The sequence below is a fragment of the Toxotes jaculatrix genome, chromosome 18 (genome assembly GCF_017976425.1).
Source record: "Toxotes jaculatrix isolate fToxJac2 chromosome 18, fToxJac2.pri, whole genome shotgun sequence".
Taxonomy (NCBI): domain Eukaryota; kingdom Metazoa; phylum Chordata; class Actinopteri; family Toxotidae; genus Toxotes; species Toxotes jaculatrix.
In genome coordinates, this window is record NC_054411.1 from 12,974,169 (window position 1) to 12,989,950 (window position 15,782).

General features: G+C 41.0%; 1 protein-coding gene across 1 annotated transcript in view; it reads left to right on the forward strand.

Annotated features, from left to right (window-relative positions):
• cacna1aa (calcium channel, voltage-dependent, P/Q type, alpha 1A subunit, a) overlaps positions 1 to 15,782 on the forward strand; it is a 74,417-nt gene that overhangs the window by 3,360 nt on the left and 55,275 nt on the right. Inside the window, exons 2-3 of the mRNA XM_041061866.1 lie at positions 13,670 to 13,775; positions 14,412 to 14,551. Coding sequence (XP_040917800.1) covers positions 13,670 to 13,775; positions 14,412 to 14,551 — 246 coding nt within the window. The remainder of the gene's footprint in view (positions 1 to 13,669; positions 13,776 to 14,411; positions 14,552 to 15,782) is intronic.

A 15,782-nucleotide genomic window follows, 5' to 3' on the forward strand; every position in this document is an offset into this window, starting at 1 on the left:
CTTCCTGCCTAACACATCTCTGATTTTGAGAGGTTTTCTTCTCGGTGTAATATCTGCCACTTGTCCTTCTCTGACCGTTTGATAGTCAGCATTTAAGTGAATCTCACTGACTAACACAGTCAAGAAAATGGCTCAGAAATGTTAGTGATATAGGTCATTAAAATACAGAGGAATTGTAGTTGATTCATTAGAACCTGCTGCTAACAGAAGTGTAGCCAGGTGCATGGTTATTTGGTGGATTCAGCTGACTGATGTTTCACTGAATGGGGACTGAAACACCTTTTTGATTCACCAGATGTATGAGTCTCAGCGGCATCACTATTCAGCAGAATTATGACCTGCGGCTTTATTTAGTTGTGAACTGACTCTGCACCCATGGGAGTACCATATAAATAACTGTTCGCTCACATCCACATTTAGATACTGTAGACAGATATTTGGTTGTTTAATTAGAATTAGCACTACAGAGTTCAGGTCCATTACTGTGCCATTTTCTTTTTTTGAAACAAGTGTTCGACAAATAGTTTCTTGTTATATACTATTAGTGCCAGCATTTGTCTTTATGACTGAGTTTGATAAACATACAGCATTGTATATACAGCATTGTACTTTAGACACACACTGTGTACTGGTACTTACTGAAGAAGAACTTGAGCATAATTTATTTACATTTCTATAAACAATAACAGAAATAATGCCGTGCAATAAACCTTTAGCCTCTTTCAGAAGCAGAAAACATGGGACTGTTTATTTTAGAGCTTGACTGTCAACAGTTATTTCCAATCCATCAACTATTGACAGACATTTTGACGACCATAAACTCTATAATATTCTGAATATACCATTGTAGTGGGCTCACGTTCAGTGTGGGAACACCGTCAGATCCATTATTTGAAACTGCGACATTATTTGAAAACGGGCTTTTATTTGGTAATTTACCGTAACTGCGTGTGTGCGCGTGACCCGCCCCTCGCCTGCTGCGGTTGATTTTTTACGTACTCTCTCGAAAACGTCCCTCGTGCCGTCCGCTTTACGGAAAACAAAAACCGTCTTGTTATAAATGACTGTGTCCAGCGCTAACCGGATTAACAAAAAAAATTTACAAACAAACTTAATGTGCTGCTGTCTCGCAAACTATGCAATTGGCACCACCAACGTCGCTGCTTATTTATTAAGGCCATGTGCGCTCAGACGCCAAAGTCATCGGCGAGAACATTCATCCGGGAGTGAGTAACATTGCTAACGTTAGCATCTAGTTCCTCTGGAAACCATGTGTTATCTACAAGGACATGGACCCAAATAGACGCCACTGTTGAAAATGTCGAACTTGTCATGGATGGCATTGACTCGGTTGTCGAGGTAATTTTAAAACATCAAGAAAAACATTTCTGATTCAGATTTTAGAATAAAAATTAGATGTTTCTTATTAAATTTTGGTCACTACCATCATAGATGGATTATGAGAAAATGTGCCCCTGGGCACAGACAGGCCCCGAACCATTGCTAAGCAGGATATACTGAAATACTCCATACTGAAAGAGACACAAAGCAAGTACAGACAACGTGTGTTGGGTTTTTGTGTGTCTCTTTGTAGTCCTTTGAGTCTCTTTGTGGTCCTGAGCTATGTGACTTTCTAACAAGGAATATTAAGTCTCTTCAGAGGCACAGACGCAGGGCCCCCCTGACTTCTTGGATCCCTGGGCCTATGCCTGGTAGGCTCATTTTGCAATCCATCAATGTCTACCATTAAAAACTAATACATTCACGAACAAGCAAAATATCCAAGCCTATTACATCTGTGCTGAATCAATATTAAATCACAGCTGTGTGTATGATATTGCATCAGCTTTGAACTGCAGTGTGCCATATTGTTTCAAATGTATCTGTAAAGTTGTGTTAAATTGTGGACCATATTATCTAGATACGTATTAAAGGGTCCGAGAGGGAGACATCTATACCCTGCTACAGTATTATGAGCTTCTATTAGAACTATTTCAGGGGATATGTAATGTAGCGCATGACATAAATAGCGATTGTGCTGTTATTGTTCTTATAATGTGCTCAGAAATAATATATCATGTTACTTGCTGGGGGAAAGTTGAAACTAAATGGGTCATCTTATAGGACCTCAGTAATGAAATCCCCATTAGCTGTCCATCTGACCTTTGACCCTAAATCCCCATTTGACCTTGTCAGATCCATATCAGGTGTCATGCACTGGAGTTACTGTAAACCCTGTGACACTGCAGATGCATTTTTCATATATTCAGTTGTTTGTTTTTGTGTAAATGTGTATGAAGTGTCAGCAAAGTTCATAATGTGTACCTGCGCAGGACACTGATTTCAGCACCCGCTAACATACCAAACCACAAACAAACATACAAACGTGTGCACACCATATGGTGTTGCCTGCGTCATCAGCACACAGTTAAATGTGTTTTCCCCTGCTGCTGTAAATGGAGAAGAAGTCAATATATGTTCTAGCTATCTATAGTACGAATGAGCTCAATATGAAATATAAGTAATGTGATTTATAAATTAACCACATTTTCATAATCACAGAGTGTGAAAAATATTGAGTCGGAATTGTTATTTAGAAGATTTTTTTTAACAATATAGAGTATTCATTCAGTAAAATCTATGAGCATGCCATTAGTTGATTTTTTCACACTGTATAGGCCATGTGTTTTGTCTTTATGCCTTGTGTTGTGTGTGCTTGTGTGTGTGTAATTCTGCTACAATCTGCTCCCTCCATATCTGATCCTATATGACCCAGAATCAATGAGAGGACAAATGACCATTCAAGACAAGTGAGTATAATCTTTTGGCTCAGCTGTTTCACAGAGCAGTTAACCTCTCTTTTCTATGTCTTAAAAATCTTCTCTTAGTTTGTGGTAAAAACGAAAACATTTCATAGAAAAACATTTGTTTGGCACAGATCATAGGTTGGATGTTACAGGTTTTTATCACAAGGTTACCAGAGGATGGTAATCTTTACACAACCACCAGTATTACTAGTGCTAGTAATATTTATTTATTGCCAATTATAGAATGAAGGATTTTTAAGATTTTAAAGTCAAATGTGTTCGACTGACCTTTTTCCAACAGTTGCTGACAAATGCTGGTTGGTCTGATGTTGTATTTGTTACTTCCTGAATATGTGTACAAATTGCAACGGGGAGCAGTTTTCAGGTCTGTGAGTGTGTCTGAGTCAGTAGCAGAATTTTTTTCCAGCACATATGTAGTGTACCTGACCAGGCCACCGTGGAGAATAGTCAGGACTCTCACTTCCTTTGCAAGCATGTGAATCTGGTCCAGAGACAGACAAAGCCAGAGTATATATAAGTGATTAAGAAAGACAGGCAGAGAGAAAGTGTAAGAGAGACACACCCAGGAACAGAGAGAGAGAGAGAGAGAGGGGCCAGGGTGTTTTTGGGTGGATGTGGAGAGTCAGTGATCTACGTTCACTGCAGAATCTAAATTATTTATTGGCCTTTCTCCAGCTTGCAACTGTCAGCTGATAACTACACAGACTTAACATCAGCTTTTTTTGTGTGTGTGTGTATGTGTGTGTGTGTGTGTGTGCACGCACGCGTACAGGGTTTGTGGGTTTGAATGGATGTAAATGTGCTTATTAATTTTTTTACAAGTCTATCACAGTGTGTTGGTCAGTCATTTTTCCACCGCCTGTTTTTTCCTCCCCCTCTTCATTTACAAAATTCATGCAGAGATCCACTTTTACAGCAGTGTCATCCTTTATGTTCTCCAGCTGATGCAGAGACTTGATTGTTTGGAAAGTTTGCAGCATCATCATGGAACATCATCATCATCTGTGTGTGTGTGTGCGCGCGCATGTGCATATCGTCTCACAATTATTATTTCATTTGTCTTAGAGGCATTTAAAGGGTTAGCAGCCCCTTTCTTTCCACACCTAAGTGGAAGGTAGTTGTCTGTATGTGTGTGTTTCTATGCTTTGTAGGCAGCTTTTCCAAAGCAGAGAATGAAAAAGAGAGAAGGGTGATAGAGAGAGAAAGAGCCTTTTACCTCTCTCTGCAAGCAGACAGAGAGAGGTAAAAGGCTGCTTCTGTTCTGCTTCTAATGTGCAGCTGAAGTAGAGAGAGAGAACAGAGAGATGGACTATGGAGAGACAGAAATAGAGAAAGGAGGGGGATAGTCAGTAAGACAGAGACATTATATAGAGGGATAGAGTAATGAGAAACAATAGAGAGAGAGAGAGAGAGAGAGAGTCAAACTGCCCGTCTGCATATAAATCATTTAACACAAAGTGGTGAGACAAACGCTCAGAATTGGCCAGCTATACTGCAGCCAGAACACACACACAAACTTGATTTTGTCACTAAGACTGACATTTTATTGACTTGCATTAATTTCTTACTAACCTCACTGTAACTGTAATTATACCTCATCTTTCTTTCTCTTCTCCACTTCTCTCTCCCCTTGCTCCCCTCTCTTTCTCACTCTCTATTTGATTGATAGGAAGTGAAGTTTTGTCGTCTCCTCTCACGTTTCACTACCTGTACTTTTTCTCTCTCACTCAAATCTAATCCATCACTCTTTCTTCCTCTCTCTCTCTCTCTCTCTCTCTCTCTCCTCCCTGCCACTGCTGTTCCGCCCGCTCTCCTCCACTGCATCTTGTGCTCCCTCTAATTGGCCTCCTCCGCCTTTTGTGAAGCTAATTTGAATTATTTGTTTGAAGTTTTGGGGATATTTAGCAGAACATGCTGACAGCTGCAAGTCTTAACTTTAGTTTGCTCATAGTTGTTGGCAACGAGAAGTGCATGTGTCTGTTTGCATATGTGTTATGATTCCTTTTGTGTGTGCTGGGAGCCCACTGTAGTTGTGGAGTCCAAAATTCTTCACCCCACAAGTCAAAATGTCTGAAATTTAGGGTTAAAATTAGAATTAGATTTAGGTTTGGGTTAGGGTTAGGCATTCAGTTGTGATGGTTAAGGTTAGGGTAAGGAGCTAGGGAATACATTATGTCAATGATGGGTCCCTGCAAATGTAGTAAAACTAGGATGTGTGTTAGCGCGCGCTCCCTCTGGGCTCAATCTGCCTACCTCATACCTTTGACTGTCTGGTAATAAATGTGTGAATTGATCCATATCCTGAGTCCCTACGGGCAGACTCGACACTGGGGTTTGCATGAGCATTCACGCACACACATACGCACAAGAACACACTCACAGGACTGGAAACAAAATTGAACTTATAAGAAATTCTAATCTGTTTAGATTGTTTTTCTTCATCTTTTTCACACTTGGGAAAAATACGTTATATTTTTCTTGTTATGTGCAGTTTGCATTTTTTCCCCACCTATAGTGTTGTCTTTGAAAAAGTGACGGAGACAGGTGATAGCCTGTTTTTTTAAAATGCCCGTATTCCATTTAAACAGCAGCATCTTTAGCGTACATCTTCGCTTTGTGATATTGATCGTCAACAGAGCATTGTTCTACTGTTGTACTTTGGGTGTGTGCTGTGCATTCTTGTGTGTGTGTGTATGCATGTGTGTGATTTACTGAAATACAGTATATCTGTCTGTCCTCCCACAGTGTTCTTACATAGAGGTGGAGGAACACGGAGGTAATTCGAGGTAGTGAAGAATCTACATTTCTCCCTCTTTCTCTGCTTCCGTTTTTTTCTCTCTCTCTCTCTCTCTCTCTCTCTTCCTTCCTGTGGACAAGTTGAATTGATATTTTATTCTCAGTTAAATTCCACAGGAAATAATAACAAATGTACAGTGTGACATAATGTGAAGAGCTTCACAGATGAACTCAATAGAAACATTCACAGTATTGTTTTGTACAAAAAAACAGCACAAGCACATTTCTTACATAATTTATATGGATTTATTATGTAAAATATAATGAAAACTGAAGTATTAATAATTTCTACTACAGACTGAAGAAAAAATCATTAATACACCAATGAATTAGAAAAAAAGAGGCCACGTATGTATATGTTCTTATGGCCAACGTCTTGCCTAATTAATCAATGTCAATGCACAGTTACTAGGAAACGGAATTTTGTGCTGTGGAGGAATGGGTCACCAAAAGCAACTGAAAATGAAAATCTGCACTGTTCTCAGATTGTAAATTGAGCTTCTGAAATCTGATAAATGCATCATGGTATCTGTTTTTTTGATATGCTTCAGATGGTTGCCCTTGTAACCAAAATCAATATGGAAACATGCTGCTGTGTAGCAACTAGGACATAAATCACGATATAAATATTGGTATCAGAAGCTGCTGGCAAAATTTGCTGAGCCCAAACCCTGAGTTAAACCTTCTGCATGTAGATATTTTACACTACATCAGATTAATTTAGCGCTGTCTAAGTGCATTGTTACATCATTTTGGCCTGTTATCTTCATTTTAAAATCTCTGGTCTGTCAGAAGTTATAACAGGAAGTTGACAGTTTTACTCCACAGAGATTAGTACAAAGGTTCATTGTGGAGGACACGGCAGTCCTGTCCTACCGTCACGCCACCTTGCTTTGCCTAAAATATCTTGTAAAGCAGAAACATTGTTATAATGATAGGAGTCAGTTCTTCTGAGTCTTGAATGGGCCATTTATTATTTAAAAATCTGATACATGTAAACAAACATTCTGATCATAATTTCTGGATACCCCACAGGTCTAGTGTGTGTGTGTGTGGTCATCCATGTTTACTGTATGCACATTGAACAGAAGAAGATCATATTTTTCACTTTTTCATTTTTCTTTGTGTCTCTCTCTTTTCCTTTCTCATTCCCTTTTCTCTTAACTGTGCATTCTGGCTCTGTTGAATAATTCAGTTTCAGTTGCAGGCTAGTTTGGATGTGTGTGTGTGTGTGTGTGTTAGGTGTGTGTCTTTGAGAGTGCATGTGTCTGAGTGAGTGAGGGGGGTGTAGTGACGTGGGGCAGAGTTATTTTTGGGATTCGGATAGTGGAGAGAGAGGTAGAGAGTCTGTGATGGATTGATTTTTTTCACGCCTGTGTCCTTTAGTCACGTGCTCTGGCTGTTACTAGACAAACCCTGCTGGAAACCTGCGCTCTACCTGTAGGGTGTGTTGGCACACACACACAAACACACACGCACAGGGACGCGTACATGTTACATGTACGCTTGCACAATGGCAGTGAAAGCAGGCGAGTGCACACAGTTAAATCAGCGAGTACTGTCAGGTATTCAAACGCGCATTCATACCAACACACCTGCACCACCTTCCTGACCATTCAGCTAAAAATGTCACATGCTACACTGATACATTACACACACAGACTCACACGCGCACACACATATACCACCGTCAGCATCTTGTGCAAAGTGACAACTCGGCTATATGTGGGTGAAGAGGGAGAGGCAGAGGCAGAGGTGAGATTGAGACACAACATATGCCATATGGAATAACCAGTGAGGAAGAGAAGGTGAAAGTAATGCCTGTATATACTGACTGATGCCGAATCAGAGGCTAAGAAGGGCTGAACTGGCCTTCAGGTGCTGCCATTTGTTCTTCGCTAAGGCAGCCAGACGTGGCGCCAGAGTGGAAGAAATGTAAAATCATTATGTTTGTTCTATCACTGAAGACGTGTTTGGTATGGGTTTCGTGTAAGCGTTTTGATCCACGTTGTAGTCCTGCTTTTGGTCACAGTTTTGAATGCAACATCAAAAATGAGTTGTCTTGTTTTTCCTTTGAGGGAATATTGTCCCGTTTGACAGCGCTTCTCAGTGGAGGCCATTTTCTCGCTGTGGAGAGCCTTAACTGCCAAATGAGTGTACTGCAGGGAGACACAAGCAAAGTGAATTATTGCATGTCCTCATTCTGAATGAGACGTGAAAATGTATTGTAATTGCTGTACATAGGACATTTACTCCATTTTGAACCACATTGTACAGTAGATTTGTTTCTCTTGGCTTAAAAATAGAATCACATAATTCAGTGACTGTTTTAGATTCTTGGCTAAATGCTGGGAAAAAAACAAATTGAAACATTATCTTTTCTTACTTGACGAATAAAAGTGTTGCTATATGTGAAAACGCAAGGAAATCTTTGCTATATGATAGACTTTATCTGAGATTTGTAATTTTCTATTGGAAATACATAACCTAAGAAGGGCTTCAACCATGTCTCTTATCTTTTATGGCTGCTGATTATCAAAATAATGAGATAGGTTTCAATCACAGTCCTTAATCTCATTCATTTTTATCAAATCACTGCTTCAGAGGGAAAAGCGACAAGAAAATGAAGTAATCATTTGAGCTGTTCTGCCACTGCTCTGCTGCATAATGTAACAGGACAGAGGGAGAGAGCGGAAGGGAGGGGAAAGGAGTGAAGGATATAAAGAAACTGACAGAGAAAAAGGGAGGCTGCTGAGTTATGAGTTCAGCTTCCTCCTGTTTTCTTCTTCTTTTTTATTCCTCTTCTTATCTTCTAAAAAAAGTAACACAAAACATTCATTAAAGCTTCCCTAACCTGCATTCACAGTTAAAACATTGTGAATGGACATATGCAGAACAGTACAAGTACATTCATTCTTTCAAAAAAAAAAAAAAGTTAGTGTAGTATACCTTACACTGTACCCAACTCACACAGCACACACATACTAGATACAAGAAAAAGAGAGAGGAAAAAAATGTTGGTGGGCAAGGTAATCATTTTGTCCTTGTTCTTGTGGCTCCATTAGTTTTTGTAATTGCAAAGCCAGACTTCCGTCACTTTGAAGTTAACTTTATAAAATATGGATGATTATAATGGAAATTTGCATTATTATTGATCCACTTTTTTTTTGTTTTTGGCAAACATTCCCAGAGAATCTATTACACAGCAAACAAATAACAATTGTGGTTTATTAGAAATAAACTGAGTAGTTAGTGAGTGTCGGAGTGAGAAAGGCCTGTGCCATCATGCTTGGTTTTATTAATAGGAAGGCTGGCACCTTCCCAAAGGGTAGCAGCTGGTCTGGACTCCATTGGCAGACAAGTGTAGTGTAGTGTAGTGGACTGGAGTCTAGTGTTGGTGTATGTGTGTACATAACATACAGGAGTGTATGGGTCTGAATGGTAACATGGCACACGCATGGATTCAGTGGAGAGAGGGGCAGGACTCTGGAGGCCAGGGGTTGCCATTTTTGGAATAATGTTCTGTTGTGATGGTGTGTCTGCCTCACTGTGTATGTATGTATAAGCACGTGTGTTTTCATACATGTGCGTACTTGCTAGAATCCTGTGTGTTATGAAACGTGAGATATTCAGAAATATTGGCACATATGTTGACATGTGTTAATTGTGTCAATATATGGAATCATGGGAGGGCTGCTGTGATTTTATACCATGTGTCAGTGGCAGATAGACGTGCTGTATGTGACAGTATGATGTGTAGTCTGTGACCCATGCTGCTCTCTTACTTTTACTCCCCCTCCCTTTTATATGGTACAGATATGTGTGCGTGTTCTGCCACTAACCTGCTTTTGACGGAGCATATACACGGCTCAGGAGGCAAAAATACCGCAATACTTTCGCATCATTTTGTCATTCTCTCGCTTTATCCCTCATTCAGCACTCCTGTGCTCTTCATCTCTGCCCTTCCCTCTTCCTCACTGTTTCCCTCTCTCTGCTATGTCCTCCTCCATCTTTCTCTCTCTCTCTTTATCCTCACTACTCCCTGTTTTCAATCCTGTCTGTGCCCACAAGACAGTTTCCTTTTTTCTTTCTCTCTTTCTTTCTCTCTTCCTTTCTCTCCTCTCTTTCATTTAATCCTTCATTTACTGTATTTCCCAGCTATGCAACTTTTTTTTTTGCCATCTCCTCTCAGACTCTGTCTCTTACTGTTGGTGTCCTCGTGCGTTTGCTGACGCGGCATCTCTCTTTCCTTCTCTCTCCCTCATTCGATACTGAATGGAGATGGCATCATAGAGATTGGGATGATTGATGGACGTGCTCAGCGAGAGAAAGGTTGACTGATGAGAGATGGGAAGTAGCGATGCAAGAAAATGGGAGAGATGGGAGAGAAACAAGAAGGGAAATGGCAGAGAGGAAAGAAAGACGCGAAAAAGAATGAGAAAGATAGGACAGATAAAGGAATATAAGAGGGTGTGGGGATTTAGAAGTAGAGAGGTATAGGAGGAAAGGAGAGAGAGAGAGAGAGAGAGAGAGAGAGAGAGAGAGAGAGAGGAGGCTTAACAGGGCAGAGAAAGAGAGAAATATATCAGTGAGAAACAGGCAAGGGCATTACTGAGAGAGTGAACATGGAGACAGTATGGAGCGGTGATGGACAAGGTTAAGAAAAGGCCAGTGGTTGGTAGTGAGTGTATGTGTGTGTGTGTGTGTGTGTGCTTGCATCATTTGGCTCCAGCTGTATACTTTGAGGGCCTCACTTCCCTTTTCTTGGCGAGACATCACCGTCTACGACCTACTACTGTCCCCATTACAGTGTATACACACGCACACACAGACACACACCTAGACAGATAATAAAAAGCAGGCATATGCAGAACCACGGGTAGAGGGAGAAAAACACAAGGGAAGCAAGAAAGAGAGAGAGAGAGAAAGACTGAGGACACAGAAAACATTAGAAAGATGAAGGGTGGGGAGAATGGTGAGAGACCAACACATTTTCATCTCTCTCTCTCTCTCTCTTGGTTTCTTTCTCTCTCTCACCCCCAATTCTTTCTTTGCTTTTAACTCTGTCATGTTGCTATATATAGCGATTGAGGAAGGAGGAAGAGGAGATTCATTATTGAAAGGTTTATGGCACAGTGTGAGTCATTTATTCATATGCTGAATTTGTATATATGTTTATGTATGCGTGTGTGCATGCGCAGGGGGCATCTTTACTTGTGCGTCTGTAAATATTTCACACACCTATGTAGACGCACACACAGCCAGTGTAAAGAGGCAGCAAATCATGCAACACCTTGAAACATAATCCAGGGACAAAATGTGCCAAATGATTGTCATATACACACACACATCCAACAGTCATTCCTTATGAGGAGCATTTCTAATACGCAGCACACACACATTTGTCCCTTTGTCCCTGTGTTTCTATATCAGTCTCTCTCCTTCTGTCTCCCCCTCTCCTCATTTCCTCTCTACCCCTCTGTCCCTTTCCCGTCTTCAGTCAGCTACAGTCTGCCGCTCAGAGCCCAACAGATACACACACATGCATATACATATATACATGTGCACACACTCCCGTTTATACACACACATAGCTGGGGGGCAAAGAGGCTAATTGAGTGGTGCCCCGGGTGTTCTAGTAATGTGTGCGGTCAAACACATGCACGTGATCACACACACTCACAAACACTGTGGGCTAGGATCAGGCTAGAGCAGCTTTTCAGTTCCCCTTGATCATGACTGGAGAAAACAAACGTACACATGCACACTAAGGTCTGCACACTTGCACACACGCACACACATACAGGCATGGACATGTAACAGTTTGACACACGAACACATATGATGTGCGTTTCCATAAATAGCTTCCTCTTTCTTTGCCATTCAAAATTCCCCTCCTCCCCACTGCCATGGGAATGGTTGTTCCCAAAGGAAGCAAGCAAGGAGGAAAAAGGTGAAGAAGAGGAGAAAGACTAGAATAGAATGGGGAACGAGTGGTATTGACATTCCTCCTTTATATGCTGTCGATATCCCTTCTGTTTATTTAATCATATTCATTAAGAAAGCCAAACTCCCCTTTCCCCCCTTTTTCTCCTCTTTCTGTCCTCGTCTTTTTCTTCCTCTCCCTCTGTTCCTCCCTCTCCCTCTCTCTTAATCCCTCATTCATCTCCTTCACACATTTGCACTTGCACTTTCTCTCAGTCACCCTCTGCACTCCCTCTCACTCCTCGTTTAAATGTAACTATTTATCTTGTGACCTTAACTAGACAGGGGGATTGATTTAAGAAGACACTGCCAGTGTGTGTGTGTGTGTGTGTGTGTGTGTGTGTGTGTGTGTGTGTGTGTGTGTGTGTGTGTGTGTGTGTGTGTGTGTGTGTGTGAGTGTTGGAGTCAGAATGTGACAAACAAAATTAGATGTACAATGAGATACTCCCTCTTTCTTTTATTTGTCTCGCTCTCTCTCACTGGACTAGCCCTTAGACGTTATGTACATAGAGCCAAACGGTGATGTCACAATAAATCTCACTCAGTCTCCAGGCACGCGATCACACACTAACACTTTAATATAGCCCGTGTCTGTTTTTGTGCGAGTGTGTGTTTGTTTGTTTTATTTGTCTGTGTGGGTGGTGTGTTACCAGAACATGCACTTAACGGAACATATTTAACTGACTCATTATGATGGCTTGTCGTTTGTGTGTGTGTGTGTGCATGTGTAAACAGGCGGCAGTGGCCGTGAGAGGCCAGACTGCAGTCCGTTTGAGCTATAGGCCTGCTGTCTGTCTGGCTCACTTGCACCCAGCGCTTTCAAATAGCATACATTTCACCTTTCACACGAGAGTGAGGGTATTATCTTAATTGTTGTATTCAATGCCCAACATCTGAGCTCCCAGCTTTGCACATCTGGATTTGGGGATTTTCAGCCATTCTTCTCGGCAGAGCCTTTCATGCTCTCTCTGGATGTGGGCTGTTGGTGGACAGCCATTTTCAAGTCTCTGCAGAGATGATTGATTGGGTTCAAGTCAGGGCTCTGGCTAGGCCACTCAAGGACATTTTCCCTAAGCCACTCCTGTGTTGCCTTGTCTGTGTGAACCTTTGGTCCAGTCTGAGGTCCTGAGCACTCTGGCAGTCTTCCTGTCCCTGCTACTGAAAAAATACCCCCAAAGCATGATGGTGCCGCCACCATGCTACACCATAAAGATGGTATGGGCAGCTGATGAGTGGTGCCTGGTTTACTCCAGACATGACGTGTAGAATTGAGGCCAAGCAGTTCAATCTTGGTTCACGGTCTAAGAGTCATTTAGTTGCTTTTTTTCCCCTACAAACAGGCTTTTATGTGTCTTTTGCAGAGAAGAAGCGCCTCTCCGGCCATTTTCCCATAAAGCCCAGATTGCAGCAAAGGTTGTCCTTGTAGACGTTTCTCTGAATACTATCTGAATGTACTGTAGATGATAGAGACTCACTGTGGAGTAAATACTCAGATTTGAATTTAGTGGCTGTTGTGGTGCTGCTTACATTTGCATGTGAATTAGTTTTGTTTTTTAATTCTGAAAGTTGTTGTAAAATTGACAGAATTGGTCTTTGAAGCAGCTGGATTATTTGTACTTTTGCAGGGCAAGACAGAATAATAAAAGAGGACTGTGCATGCAACTTTAAGTTTGTGCCATCTGGCTCATATCTGCAATCAAAGTCTGATTTGTTTCCCCACAGAAGTGATTGCCTCCTAATTTAAGAAACATCAATTAATAATCACATTTCTCTCAGAAAATACAGATCCCATATGTTACTATTACATAGTGGTAATAACTTGATATACAGATCTGTGCCATCTTTTCCTGAGTATAGATAGAAGTGTGTTGAAATATACTGTATGTGAGATTGTTGACAGTAACAGTTTAATGTATGTAAATGCTAAATTAATTTATAAAGTTGTGGCACAGTGTACCATGGTTATGTACAAAAAAAGTAACTTTTATGTCAAGATGTATTCTTTAACTGTTTAGATTTATGTCTTGAGAAGTGTTTGTTCCTTGACTGACCTTCCTCACTCCATTTGAGTGGATGATTCTAGCCACCATCATTGCCAACTGCATCGTCCTGGCTCTGGAACAGCATTTGCCCGATGGGGACAAGACACCGCTGTCTGAACGGCTGGTATGTTAAAAAGACATGATACAGTATGTGAGCCGTGTGTAAACATGACTAAATCCAGGTGACAGTTCTGACTCCTTTATCGATTTTACCTCAGTCGAGACGTATGCAGCTACTCTTCCAAGAGAGGCAGTTAGTTTTTTTTCACCTTGAAAAATTACTATTATCTAAATGTTCTGTGCATTATAACACATGAGAGTATGTCTGTGAATGTTCTCATTCATCCAGGTCATAGTTCTCTCTTTGAAAATTGAATCGAAGGCAACTGGACATATGTTTGTCTGGGAAAGACAAGCACATGAGAGACATACACATTCTTGTAAATCCCATAGGAATATACAGTATATACACACAATATGTACAAACCAGTTTCATTAGAAAGTCTTCTAAGGTTACATTTAAATGTAAACTTGCATATGGAGTTATGAAGTTAGTCAAACAAAGTTGATGCACTCAAGTTCTGCGTAACCACACTGAAGTTAGTGCCCACAATAAGTTGATATATTTATGAAAATGCTTGTTTTGAACCTAAATTCATCTAGCCACCGGTATCTATTTCACTTTCACTCTCTTTTTCCATCCCTCTTAACCTTCCTTCTTCTTCCACTTCCTTTGCTTGCTCCCTCTCTCTTCCCACAGGATGATACAGAGCCGTACTTCATAGGGATCTTCTGTTTTGAGTCTGGAATAAAGATCCTGGCACTTGGTTTCGCCTTCCACAAGAACTCCTACCTGAGAAATGGATGGAACGTCATGGACTTTGTGGTGGTGCTCACGGGGTGAGTGGGGCAAGCAAAGAGAGATGAGCTGAACACACACCAACCACACAAGCACATACAGGCACAAACATACATGTGCAGAATGTGCCTGCATAAACACTCAAAAATGTACACACAGCTAGGGAAATACAGGAGGAGAATCAGATGTGATTTTCCCTCAGCTTTAACTAAGCTGGACAAAAGGAAGCAGTTTATCATGCAGTGCGTGTGTATTTGTGCATGTGTATGTATGTGTGTTCATAAATGTCCTTTCCCTGCTTCCTTTGCCTTAATGAATAGCCCCATCCTGTGCAAGGCAGCAGTCAGATCACAGAGCAGAACTGCATGCAGCCAGCAACCTGGGTAGTGAACAAATGCCACCACAATATACACAGAGACAGGGGGTGGGGGGCACAGAGGGTTGAAGGTAGGAAAAGAGGAAGTAAGCAAAAAAAAAATCACTGATGTTGGTAGCTAGTAGAGACACAAAGGCAGTGGTAACAAATGGAAACAGACGATGCAAGAGTGCAGGAAATGAAGGAAAAGGGAAGGACAAAATGAGGGATAGCAGAACAATAACGGCAACATAAAATAGGCTTCTTTTTCCAATAGGTGATTTGTACAGCTTTGACAGCAGAACAGGAACAGAGACAATGTGTAAAGACCAACAATAAAGATGTAGGTCGCTCTAACTGATAACTGCAATACTAAAAATGGGGCCACAATGATTTATTATTTTAATGCTTAATGTGAAGGTGAAGAAACGGGATGCAGTCGGGGGACTGTGACAGAACAGGTGTCGATAGGGTTGAGTTAAGACTCATGATAGGATTAGCATGATAGAATTACTATCACTGATTAGATTGTAGGTCACAGAAAAGGACCAGAGTAAACAGATAATATGATGGAGTGACAGAATTAAGGTGTTCGAGCATATTGATTGAGTGCATACACATGCAGGTTTTCATTTTATATTCCACGGATGTAGAAAAGGGGTGCTGATTTATCTATGTCAGATGATTCTGTTTTCATCATGCGTCCATCTGTTGATACATCCGTCCATATGACTGTGTGAAATGTCATTCCTTCTTTAAAGCCACAGTAAGCTTTAGTAAGCTTTCTTTGGTATGTACATGAGCACTGCAGGCCATGTGATGCTATGTGATGAACTGTCACATGCTGGTCTGTGGGCACAGTTTGTGTTTACAGATTAATGTGATTCTGATGAATGTGAGTGCCTGAGTGATGGGTT